The 12655-nt window shown below is 43.7% G+C and overlaps 1 protein-coding gene across 3 annotated transcripts in view; it reads left to right on the forward strand.

Annotated features, from left to right (window-relative positions):
• The window catches only part of Rxfp2 (relaxin family peptide receptor 2), a 64147-nt gene that overhangs the window by 39153 nt on the left and 12339 nt on the right, over positions 1-12655 (forward strand). For all 3 annotated transcript variants that reach the window (XM_021162803.1, XM_021162802.1, XM_021162804.1), the window contains 5 exons: positions 2489-2560; positions 2670-2741; positions 6361-6432; positions 8910-9139; positions 9794-10204. In XM_021162803.1, the coding sequence (XP_021018462.1) occupies positions 2489-2560; positions 2670-2741; positions 6361-6432; positions 8910-9139; positions 9794-10204 (857 nt within the window). The remainder of the gene's footprint in view (positions 1-2488; positions 2561-2669; positions 2742-6360; positions 6433-8909; positions 9140-9793; positions 10205-12655) is intronic.

A 12655-nucleotide genomic window follows, 5' to 3' on the forward strand; every position in this document is an offset into this window, starting at 1 on the left:
GCAGAGAGCGCGGATGGAAGCAGACTCTGGGTGTGCGTGAATGCATGTGTGCTTACTCTTTGTCCTCCCTGGGGATTCAATTGGTCCCAGCAAGCACTGTACTGTCACGGGAAGCCCACCCTACTTGGCTGCAGTCCACCACATAGAATGCTAAACAGCAGTTTGCTGCAAATGTGCTTATTCTAGCTAGAATTTTCCATCTTAATGATAATAGTGGCCACCCCAACAGCCAGTCCTAAGGTCGGTTTCCTCTTGCTCCCTCCTAAGGCTAAATGTTCTCAGACCCTGATCCCTATTAGTGACTCCGAGAAGCCCCCGCCAGCCCTCACATGGTTCATGTGGACACCTCCCTCCTAACTCTTTCAGTAACTGTCACCCTGTCATCTCAAGCACTGCATCCGCTCACCTGCTCGATTCTCAACCGTCAGCATCCATCGCAGAGGAGACTGGTTCAGTGCAGGTTGCCGGCCCCCTGGGGTGGGTGCCTGCAATATGACATTTCTAGAAACATCCCCCATCCCCCGCCCACATGATCTCAATGCTTGTGCACGGCCCTCATATCTTCCACCCAGGGACCCACGCATTTCCTCTCCAACTCCCCATATAGTTTTGTCTTCCACTCATGCTGAGTCACTTGTAGGTGTCCCTGAGGATGGTAGCCAGGGCCATGCTTTTTCTAGTCATGCTTTACTCTCACCTGAAAAGTTGTACTTCCTTTACTAAACCTATAAAACCAAACCCTTCGCCTGTCTTCTAGCACTTCCTAATTTCCATAAACCTGGACTGATGGCTCCACCCCTTGTCGTTCACGTTTTATTTTGTTGTTGCTGCTGTTGTTGCCCCCTCCTCCAGCCCTCTCCTCCTCATCCCAGCGCACTGCCACCCCGGATGTGCGGGAGGGAAAATTCCCAAGGAAGTCCCAGGTAGCAGCGAGGCAGACGCCCCCGCCCAACCTGGCGACCATGGTGACTCGACGTCTTCCCAGGCTTCAGGGCTGTTGTTGTTTTTCCCTTCCCTTACGATATAGATTACTTGTTCGTTTTCTGCCCCTGTCACAACATAGCTGAGGCTGGGTGCCTTTATCAAGAAAAAAGGTTTGTTAAGCCCACGGTTTTAAAGTCCAACACCAGTCAGATTCACCAGTTCAGCCTCTGCTGTAAACATGATAAGGACGTACACAGAGGCTGCACGGTGAGATGGGATGCCAAAGAGATAGTCACAGGTCAGACCTGCTGGGGTTCTTCTCTTGCAGGAGCTATCCAGGATCCCACAATATTTTCTGAGGGTATCCATCAGTGGCCTACACACTCCTCACTGGGCGCTTCCTCTTGAAGGCTCCACCATGGCAACGCTATAGATCAAGCCTTCCATACATAACACCTGGGGACAGACCATGCCCAAACCTTAACCCTGGCTGTTACTTTAAGTAAACTTTTCTTAAAGGGAAAAACCTCTATAGTTATTTCTAGCCAGCCAGCCCATATCTACTGCAAGATATCAACAATAGTTAAAATTTTATACTTTGGCATCTGCAGAGATGGCTTAGCAGGTAAGAGCACTGGCAGCTCTTCTAGAGGACCCGTGTTGGGTCTTAGCACCCACATGGAAACTTTCAACCATCGGTAGCTTCTGGAGGATCTGATGCCCTCTCCTGGTCGTCATGAGAACTGCATGCACGTGGTATGCATGTATCCAGGCAAAACACCCAAAAAACAGTTGTTTTTTTTTTTTTTTAAGTTATTTTTCTTCATCCTTAATTAGGCGATTGTACACAGGTTTAATCCTTCCTTAACACTGTCTCTACTCAGAGATGTTCCAGACCCTCCACAGATTTGTGTCTCCAATTGCAACAGATCTCTTTGCCGCAGTCTCTAGACTCTATACTATGACTCTTTCTAGATTGGACAATGGTATATCTCATTAGAACAGAACTATATAAGAATGCATTTAAGCTACCATCAAATGTAGCTCAGTGGAAAGGCACTTGACCAGCATGCACGAGGTCTAAGGTTCAATCCCCAGTAATAGGGGCGGGGTATATTTAAAATATATAAATTTATCTACTCAGGATTGTCTGAGCAGCTAGTGAGTGGCTGACGCCCATTTAGATGGAATGCAGTATAAATAGAAGATTCAAGACCTGACCTCAAAAAGATCAGCTGGATAAACATGTGGAATGAGTGGGAATCACACAGTGTACTCCAAAGAGGAAAAGAGTTAGAGATCTCAGAGGCAGAATGTGCTGGCAACAGGGTGAGAGGAAATTCCAGACAGGAACTGGATGAGCAAGATGCTACATGGTCTGCCAGCGATGGAAATCAATCCCCTCACTGACTCATGGGGTCTTGCCATGTCATGAGTTCGCAGCCTGGTTGGACTGGACTCGTGTTTTCTCTTGCATCGAGTGGGAAGACAGTAACGGTGGGGAGAGACATCCCTGACACTTATCCCCAGTGTAATTGTGTTTGGTTTTCACTGTCATCAACAGGGACCTGTCTAACAATATGATAACAAAACTCCCAGTCCACCTTTTCAGCGACCTTCATCTTCTCCAGAAGCTGTAAGTTCCCCTGTGTCATCATCAGATTTAAGTGGCAACATCTCAGCCTTCCAAAATAATAATAACAGTCATACTTATTATCCCCTCCCTTCCTCTAATGGTAAATAAGGAACCTGTCATCCAACCCTCTTCTGTATGTCCACAAGAACCAGTTTGGAAGTCTCAAACAACTTCAGTCTCTGTAAGTAAAGCATGCTAATTGTGCCGGTTACCATGGTAGGGAGGCTATCTTGCTTAGAGACAAATTTGATTCTTAGTGGGTGTTTCTCATGCTGGGGCAGGCATCCCAGGAGGGGTGTCCAGGGAATCCTGACCACCACTGTCCACTGTCAATTATGAACTAAGTCATAGCAAAGCTGCTGTTATGGCCACTTGGTTGTATAAAAAGCCACTCTGTGTTTGAAATTGCATATACATCCATCCAGAGAACTGTGCTCAGAGGGAAAATCTAATCATGATCTTCGTGAAGAATTAAGTATGTAGTAACTTTGTTTTGGAAAAGATTCACAGACATAAATTCTCTAAGACTTTCTTTCTTTTCCTCTGTCCCATCTCCTTTAAGAAATCACAGGATAAAGATAGATCCTTACTTTTTAATTAACAAGAACATTCCCACAAAGACAAACATTCAAACAATTTAGTGTTGTTTGGGTATTTTACAATTTCAGCCAATTTAGTTCCAGTGTTACCAAAACTCCTGCCAATTCCTCTTTATAAATGTTGTGATTCCTTCCCCCTGGGTGACCATCTGTTGGCTAAAATGTATTTGTCTTGACCCAAAACCATATTATATTACCTATTTCAGCCTGACACAGTTTTTTTTTTTTTTTGACTCCAAAGACTGATGTTTTTGTTTTGTTTTGCTTGTTTAAAATGTAGGGCTTTTGACTGTTTAATATTCTGAGACAGGGTCTCCCACAGCATGGGCCAACCTCCAGCTTAGTATGCAGTTGAGGGTGACCTTGAACTTCTGACCCTCCTGCCTCCACTTCCCAAGTGCTGAGGTCACTGGTTTGTTCCACTACACCAGAGACAACATTAAATATCACACTCCTTTTTGTTAAATAGATTTCTATTTCTAGTCTAATAGACATCTATTTAAAAACACATGATTTAGCAGTCCTTTAGTCAGTGTCAGTGGGCACCCACTGATGGGCAGCATGGTCTTTGTTTTTAGGAAGCTTGAGTGTAATTTATAACCAAAGTCTATAAATATCATGTTGTGATTGTTTTAAAGACTTAATATTTATTTGTGGTGAAGGTGTAAGACCCCCGAAGCTGGGCCTCGGCTCAAGTCCCCGGATGAGCTGGCCAGCACCCCAATGACCCGAGAGAAAACCACACCTGATGCAAACTGCAAGAGGTTTTATTGTCAGCTAGCTGAGGATGAAGTCCCTCTGCCGTGCAGGGCAGGGAGTTCAATACCCCTCCCCCCCAACGGTGACAGTAGGGGGCTTTTAACAGCTAGCTGAGGAATTGGGAGGAGTTGGAAGGAGAGTTGGGAGGAGTTGGGAAGAGTTAGGAGGAGTTGGGAGGAGAGTTCTTCTCTTCTGGGTGTCCTTGGTGAAATTTACAGGGCAGGAGTGGGGAGTGAGTTCTTTCTGAATTTTTTTATCTCTGTGTCCTCAGCACAGGAAGGCAGGCATCTCTGGTTGTAAAGTATAGAAACAAAAAGGCTTTTTGCTGGCTATAGAGAACAAAGAGCTTCTTTCTGGCTGTATTTTTAGAGATCAGGGAAAACAAGCTTGGGGAACATCCAGGGGCTTTACCTTCTAGGTAGAAACGCTCTTAAGTCGGGGTCTCACAAAGGCAGATATGTGAATATGCACACCAGCAGCTTTGGAAGCCAGGGGAGGACACTGGCTCTCTGGAACTGGAGTTACAGACAGTTGTGAGCCACCTTGTGTGTGCTAGGAAGTGAATCTGAGTCCTCTGGAAAAGCAGCCAGTGCTCTTAACCACTGAGCTAGCTCTCCAGCCCTAACCTGCTGTTAAGTTAAAACAGCCAACTTCTGGCCTTCAACATGATTCTTCCCTAGATAGACAATGTCATCATAGTTCATTATAAAGACTCAACTGCATGGGACTGTTTTCCTCCCAGCCCCAAGCTCCCCAGAATAATGACTCAAAATATATTTACAAAGATCTAGGCCATAGAGCTAGGCACGTTCCATGACTAGCTAATAATTTAAAATAACCAACTTACACTACTCTACATTCTGCCACGTAGCTGGTTACCTCTGCTCGACTACCACACGTCTGTACACCTCACATTTTCCCCCTGCGACTCTTCCCATGCCTGGCTCTATCCCAGAATTCTTTCTGCCTACCGGAAGTCCCACCTTCTGTTCTACCTTTTCTTATAGGCCGTAAGTTTTTTGATTGACAGGTGATGCATCCGTACACTACACAAGATATTCACTCTGCTCTGAATTCCTTGCACAACGCAGTCCTGTGTAAGAATGTATTTAAACCGCTGGGGAATGTAGAATGCAGACCACTTGACCCACATGAGGTGCTAGGTTCACTGCACCATATTTCTAAAAAGAAAATTCTCCCGCCGCTGTCTGATCCCTTTCCCAAGTAGTAACTGTTAGGTACGCATTTCTCTCTTCATTCTCTCACTTATTTATTGTCTAATTGTTTGTTTCTAAGACTCACTCGAATACATACCTCACCAACACTAACTGGACATCAATTCAGATATTGGACATCCTTACATACAAGCTGTAGTGACCCCTGTGCTACAGCAACCACACAATCCACATAAAATGTCAGTGGTGATTAGCAAATAAGAAAGCTGAAGTGTTCTCCAAGAGAGGCCACATGATGATTTTGTAGTATCAGCATCTCTTCACGTTTTAATCCTGTTCTAGCGAGTAAAGGAACTCTTCTGCGAAGGAGCCATGGAGCCAAGGAAAATTTAAAAAAAAACATATTGCAAAAAAAAAAAAAAATCTTTATTTGGGTCCGCTAAAAGCACCAGGATAAACCCTGCTTTTTAACGGTGTCTTTCAAGCACGTTTGCTGCAAGCAGGAGGTTCTCACTGCCTTACACTCCCCTCTCCCCGTTTGCTTCTGGAGAGTTCTGTGTCTATTCCTGTACACTGTCCTGAAGGGATCTCTGAGACCCAGACCTTCCGAAGTGCCTGGATAAACTCAGAATGTCCAGGGCTCTAACCACCGAGCCATCTCTCCAGCTAACTCAGAATGCCCGGATGCCTGCTGGTCCCTCTGGGGTCTTAGTAAATAATGTTTCTGAGTACCATCTTCCCACTGCCTCCCGGGTTCCACTCCAAAGGCCAGGGAGAAATGAATATTCAAACCCAGATTCCCATCAGACTCACTTTAATGATGTTTTCAGATTGGAAATTCTAGCTATGAAACCCTTAAACTTCCATGTCAGTGCTGATTAAATCAAAGTATAAAAATAATGTTAAGCTCACATCAGACACTGCTGCCATTTGATCGATCGATTATTTATTATTTCTGGAGGTGGAAGCTAGAATCTTGTGTTTGTCCGGCAAGTATGCAACCATTCTCTCAGCCCCTTGCCATATCAAAACCAGTTTTATATTAAAACCTAATTCTGCATCTAAGTGACACAAGAGCTCCCACATTCAGCAGATGTTAATATTAATAATTTTTTCTCTAAATGCCTACTGTGGAATTTTTAGCCATATTTGAATTGGTAACATAAAATTTCAAAGTATTAGATTTTAGATATGACCAAAAAAAAAAAATGAAATGGTTTCAAAGTTTAATCCTAAAAACGTGAAACCTATTGTATATATCTTCCAGAGACCTGGAAAGGATAGAGATTCCAAACATAAACACAGGAATGTTCCAGCCCATGAAGAACCTTTCTCACATGTATGTATGTTTGAAGGGATGGAGGGAAAAGAAGGCATGGTGAATTAATTCTAATATTCTCATGCTCAACTGTCTAATTATCACTGAACTGTGTTTGTATGCAACAAACGTCTTCTTTCCTATTGAGAACTTTTTAATTTTGTCACCTTTGGTCCCTGTTCAAATAGAGTTCAATATAATGATGTGCCGACATGAATGACCCTTCTCTCTGGAAACACGATGTTTACCCAATTGAGGCCCAATAAGTGATCAGGGTACCAGAATGCCACACATTACATCAAATGAAGTCACTGGCTAAAGGGTACTCAGGAGACCTGGAAACATTAATTCACTTCACATGAATGAGCAGTCGGCTGCTCTCAGATATGGGCTATGTAGATTCCAGGTGTTGTTTCTCTTATTAAAAGTGCACTGCAAATGGAGGTAATTAATCTTTATCGGTTTTGTTAAGTCACTTGCATATATATGGCTAAAGTGCACTGTGTAAGCTGTGTTCATATATGTGTTTATTTTTAACGTGACCATTTCTTTATCAACTGTATATGATCTATATGTTCCTGATTTCAAATTTAACCATTGTCATCCACAAAAATAGGGAGAAATCGATGTAAGATCCCAAGTTGGGTGCAGCCAGTCGATGAGAGTGTTGAGGTGAATTCAGGTGCTCTTTGGGGACAACACTTTGGCTGTGTCTGTGCAGGGGGCGTGGTGCCTAAGAGACAGGTGTTCAATGCGTATGCGCGTGCTTTTGCTCATCCCCCTTCCTGTGGCACCATTAGATAAATAATTCATGAGGCCGCTCTTTACATGCTGCAGGCAGACAGCGAGTTTGTCCTAGGCTAGAGAGATCCGGACGTTTGTGAATTTGGTGAAGCTGGCGTCTGAATGCCAAGGTCATGGAGGGACCCACAGCAAACAGGAAAGCAACAACAAAAAGAGCTAGCTTAGCTACATCCCTGATGAACAACCTGCTCTCTTCTCCTTCCTTGACCTTCACTTGTTGAAACATCCCTACCTCCTCACCCCATCCCCCCACCCCACCCCCACTCCCCATCCTGCCTGCCCCTGGTCACAGTGGGAGAGCCAACATGGCTTTCTCTTTCTGAAGACACTGAGTATAATGGAGTCCTAAAAGAATCAAGTTTGTGCCAGGTGTCCCGGGTAGGAAAAGAAACCGATGACGTCAGATGTCACGGTCCTTTAACTGGGTGCCAACAACTCTAAGCTGCTTGGGGTACAGTTTGCTTTGTATGTCTCCGAGACACCCAGCACTCAACAACCCATCATCCTTAGATAGGAGGCGTTCGTTGAGTCCTTAGCATCCTGCGGGCACGGAGTAAGGTTGAGGACTCAGTGATGAGAGAGAGGAAGAATGTGCCAGAGTACTTTTCACTTAGCTTTGAAGTCAGACTAAATGAGCCAGTAAGTAAATTTCTATTCATCCCATGATGATACGTGAAATAAAGTAGAGATAGATGAAGGGTTTGGATAGTCAGTCACGTGGCATTTGAGACAACCGAATACATCCGAAGAAAAGGGAGAGTAAAGGCTCCCCGAGGGGCCTGGATCTGACTTGTGCAAGATTAGAAGGCCACTGCACTTGCGTGGAAGGAGGCCGGGTAGCTAAGGATGGCCAGGCACACAGTCTCCAGAGGGCTCCACATAGTACCATGGAATCTACTGGTGCGGAAACTGAATTCGGAAATGGCAAAAATATATTCAGCTGGGGGGCAGGGGGAAGAGTATTCGAATGAACTGCAAGACACAGTGGAAGATGACAGAACTCGCGCTGTGGGAGAAAATCTACACATACATGTTTAGGGCGTGGCCCTAAAAACCTAAAGAGCTGGCCCTCACCAACCATCAAGAGTTCCCGTGCCCAGATTACAAAAGCACTGGCCACAAACAAACCTCCATTTCCCTCTAGAAATGAAACTCTAGTCCTTTCAAAGAAACTCTGATATAAACCCTGTGTTTAAGGTAACTGCTTCTCCTCTCAGCCCCAGCAAGACTCAATACTCCTAGTCTCAGACTCTTCCCCTTCAGCCAGCACAAGAAGAAGGCTAGATGCTCAGTGTTAATTGAGAATTTTTTTTTGTGAGTCGTACTTTCCCTACAGTAAAAGCCTGGGGTGTTGACTAGAGATCAATTTTTTTTTATATAGTGATCTACTTTTTAGAATACTCAGATCCAGTTTGGTCAGGGATGGTAGTAGAGCCCCCGGAACTTTCAGATCTAGAGTCCCCTGACCCTTGACTCCCTCCAGACACAGACACACACTTCTGAAGTCTGTGTCCCATACAGCGCTAGTCTTTCCAACAGCCCCACGTAGACCAGCAAATTACTGAAGAATGATAACACTTCACAATAACAAGTCAACTAGCCAAGTGCCAGCCCCTACTCCCACCTGTAGCCCTGGTAGGGGTTCTGGAATCACTGCTGCCAAATGACTCTCTCTTTTTCTCCTTTGACTTCAGTTATTTGAAAACCTTTCGATACTGCTCCTATGTCCCCCATGTCCGAATCTGTATGCCGTCGACTGATGGTATTTCTTCGTCTGAGGACCTCTTGGCTAACGGTATCCTCAGAGTGTCTGTCTGGGTTATAGCTTTCATTACCTGCGTTGGGAATTTCCTTGTCATAGCCGTGAGATCTCTCATTAAGGCTGAGAATACGACTCACGCTATGTCCATCAAAATCCTTTGTTGTAAGTACGCTTCTTGTATAAATGGAATGTCTTCTATGAGGTGATATGTATGTGATGCACGTGTGTGTGTGTGTGTGTGTGTGTGTGTGTGTGTGTGTGATGTGTGTACAGGTTTTTATATTCAACAGATATCCTTCAATACAAATTAGCTTCAGTGGGCAAATATTTTCTAGATGTAAATGAATTGTTCTTTATGATTTTAGGCTACAAGCTCTTAGCATGAAACACAGCCCTGGGAATCACATCTTAGAAATGAAAACACCAGTCAATGAGTGGGAGATGGAAGATGGAATAAGTTTTGAGATTTGTAAACTAAATGTAATTTATTATTAATTTCAATTACAAAAGCCCAAATGCTTGAGACAAGCTCTGATTCTCCACTCCTGCCACTGTCAAGAAAAAGATGGGCAGATATTAGTGTTAGTCAAGAATATTTTGTTAACTATACTAGTAGTACATATTTTCATTTATATACTACCTCTCAGAAATTGTTACCCCTTTCCAGCCTTTTAACTGGAAAATGAATCAGATCCACTGGCTAGTTAGTGGTCTAGCAGGTTGTTACACTGGTTCACTTAATACAGGAAGAAGGATCCAGGAAATTAAAAGGAGAGATGCTGAACGCAACTGTCTTGGGCTGCTTGGCTCCTGTAGGTGCCGACTGCCTGATGGGGGTGTACCTGTTCTCCGTGGGCGTCTTTGACATCAAGTACCGAGGGCAGTATCAGAAGTATGCGCTGCTGTGGATGGAGAGTGTGCCCTGCCGCCTGCTGGGCTTCCTGGCCACGCTGTCCACAGAGGTCTCGGTGCTGCTGCTGACATTCCTGACGCTGGAGAAGTTCCTTGTCATCGTATTCCCTTTCAGCAACCTGCGCCTGGGCAAGCGCCAGACTGCTGTGGTCCTCGCCAGCATCTGGGTGGTGGGATTTCTCATAGCGGCCATTCCCTTCACCAGAGAGGATTATTTCGGCAACTTTTATGGGAAAAATGGAGTCTGCTTCCCACTTCATTATGACCAAGCAGAAGATTTTGGAAGTAGAGGGTACTCCCTTGGGATTTTTCTAGGTAAATTTCATCTTTGATTTCACAGAGACACCACCATCTTTCTAGAAATGACACAAAGCATTCGATGTACATCTGTTCCCTCTGAAAGCAAACAAAGTTCCTGGCATGCATTTTGTAGGTTTTTTTTCTTTTAATTAAACTTTTTATTGCTGAGATTTAGTGCGGAACACAAAGACACACTCTCAGGATCTTTGGGTGATTTTTTTTTTTTTAATTGCTCCTTGTTCTTTTTGCTATTCATTCATAGTGAGTATGACCTGGAAAAAATCTAAGTTAGTGCCCAGTCCTGAAACACTACCAAATTACTCAAACTCCTTTTAAATCATTTTAACAATGTAGTTATAATTTAAATAAATATTAATAAAATTCTGTAAACTGACGAGCAGATTATCTAAACACCCACAGATTTATTGCCTTTTGTAAGCATGGCTCTTGAGGCCCCTCAATGCAAATTCTTCTCAGCTTTCTTAATTCCCTGATTTTTTTTTCCCTTAGAAATGACGGTCTTGTATTTTCCATTATAAGTAAATGACAGTCTTAGACCTTAATATTAATGTTTTAAATTGTGTAGCCTGTCTTAGTTCTGCTTGGAATGATGGCTCTTCCCACAGCCTTTCTTTACCTAACACACATCATTTCATCTGCTTCGTCTCCTCTCGTCCTCCTCATCGACGACTCCTTGATGCTTTATCAAAAATACTTTTCCTCTGCCTTCTGCCACTGCCAGTCTCTGCCCACTGCTGTTGCCGTCATCTGAGACCTCGCCTCTGCACCATATTCTTACCCGCTCCCGCTGCGACTGGCACCACAGTCCCCCTCCTCACATGATCTGTTCCACAGCCCTGGCTATGAACTCAGCCCTTTCCCTCTAATCAGAAACCCACCAATATCCCAAACTACTCTCAAAGTCAAGTTTAAATGGTTCGATTAAAACCATCCTGGGGAGGCCCTAGCCTCTGTTCCCGTATCTCCTTCTCTGGAAATCAAAACTCTGTGTTTACATCATTTCGTTGATTCTCTTCAGACGTCAGTCCTGTTTGACAGCCATATGTTCATAAGTGTGTTCCTCCAGGATCCTATAGGCTCTTTAGGCTTCCTCCAGACTCATTTTTCATATTACCTAGTGCAGATGATCTTCATAGAGACCTCCGACATATATGTGCCTGTGTAAATACATTCAAACCACCACTACGTACAAGAATTTACTGTGCATCTTCTATGACCTTGCACAATATTAAGAACTAGAGAGACAACACCCAGAGCCCTCACAGACACTGCAGAATGGACAGCGGGATGCAGACCCTCTGCTGCATCCTCATAGCACAGGCCGAAAAGCACCATGGGTAAAGAGTATAGGCTATCCACATCTGAGGACAAGGGAAGGCTTCGAAGGAAGAATGAAGCCCCATCAATGGGGAGGCACAGCCAAGTGAAGACAGAGGATTATGGGTGGGAGCTGTGTTCCAGGAAAAAACGGTGGGTTCAAAGTGGACCCCAGCTCCAAGGGCCAGCCAGGCCCAGTTGAAGTGCTAAGGAAGTTGGATGTGGCTGGCTTCTATAGCTAAGGCGCGAGACTCTGATTAAGGCGCGAGACTCCATAGATTAAGCACCTACAATAGAATCATTTTATTTCATGCTAAGCTAAACTCTCTGACAAGAAGCCTCAGACAAACCAGTGTTATAAAATCCTATTGTATGACAATAGAGTGAGCCTGTGGACTAGGAAATGCTGTGGATAAAAATAACCTTGAATTTAAACTGTTTCCCCAGCCATTACCAGTTTTCCACACAGTCTAAATTCAGTTTAGGAATGTTTTTAGAAGCTCTGGAAATATATGCAAATTTTATGCTCATTAAAAGAAATTTGATAATCACTATTTTGGATTTTTTTTATAACAGCAAGAATAAAGCAAGTGAGAGAAACAAGAAATCGGTGTTATAGGGGGTATCTGTGAAACCATTTGGCCCCAAAAGAGTGATTCATTTAGTTGGATCTTTAACATTTTTATCTCTTTCCTAAATGGAGTTTGTTTAAAGGGTTCTGAACCACAGTAGTTTAAATTACTGTGGGCAAAAGTAAACAAAAAGAGCATTTTGGTTTTTATGTGTTATATTTATTGAAATGGCCAAAGCTTAAAGAATAGTGCTTCCAAGGCAATTATATTCGTGATAAATTCTAGGATTGTTTTATTCATATTTGTAAGACGAGGAACTAAGATTGTTATCTATTTCTGAGACGAGCATTACAATCTCAGAATCACCTTAAGGGGTGACTTTCCAGGAACTAAAATCAAAACTAATGTGTGTGTATGGTGTGTGTGTGTGTGTGTGTGTGTGTGTGTGTGTGTGTGAGTGAGAGAGAGAGAGAGAGAGAGAGAGAGAGAGAGAGAGAGAGAGAGAGAAGGGCAGTCTGACTTCATAGTATTCTAGATCTCAGCTTCCAACCCTAAT

Source organism: Mus caroli, chromosome 5 (assembly GCF_900094665.2).
Source record: "Mus caroli chromosome 5, CAROLI_EIJ_v1.1, whole genome shotgun sequence".
Taxonomy (NCBI): domain Eukaryota; kingdom Metazoa; phylum Chordata; class Mammalia; order Rodentia; family Muridae; genus Mus; species Mus caroli.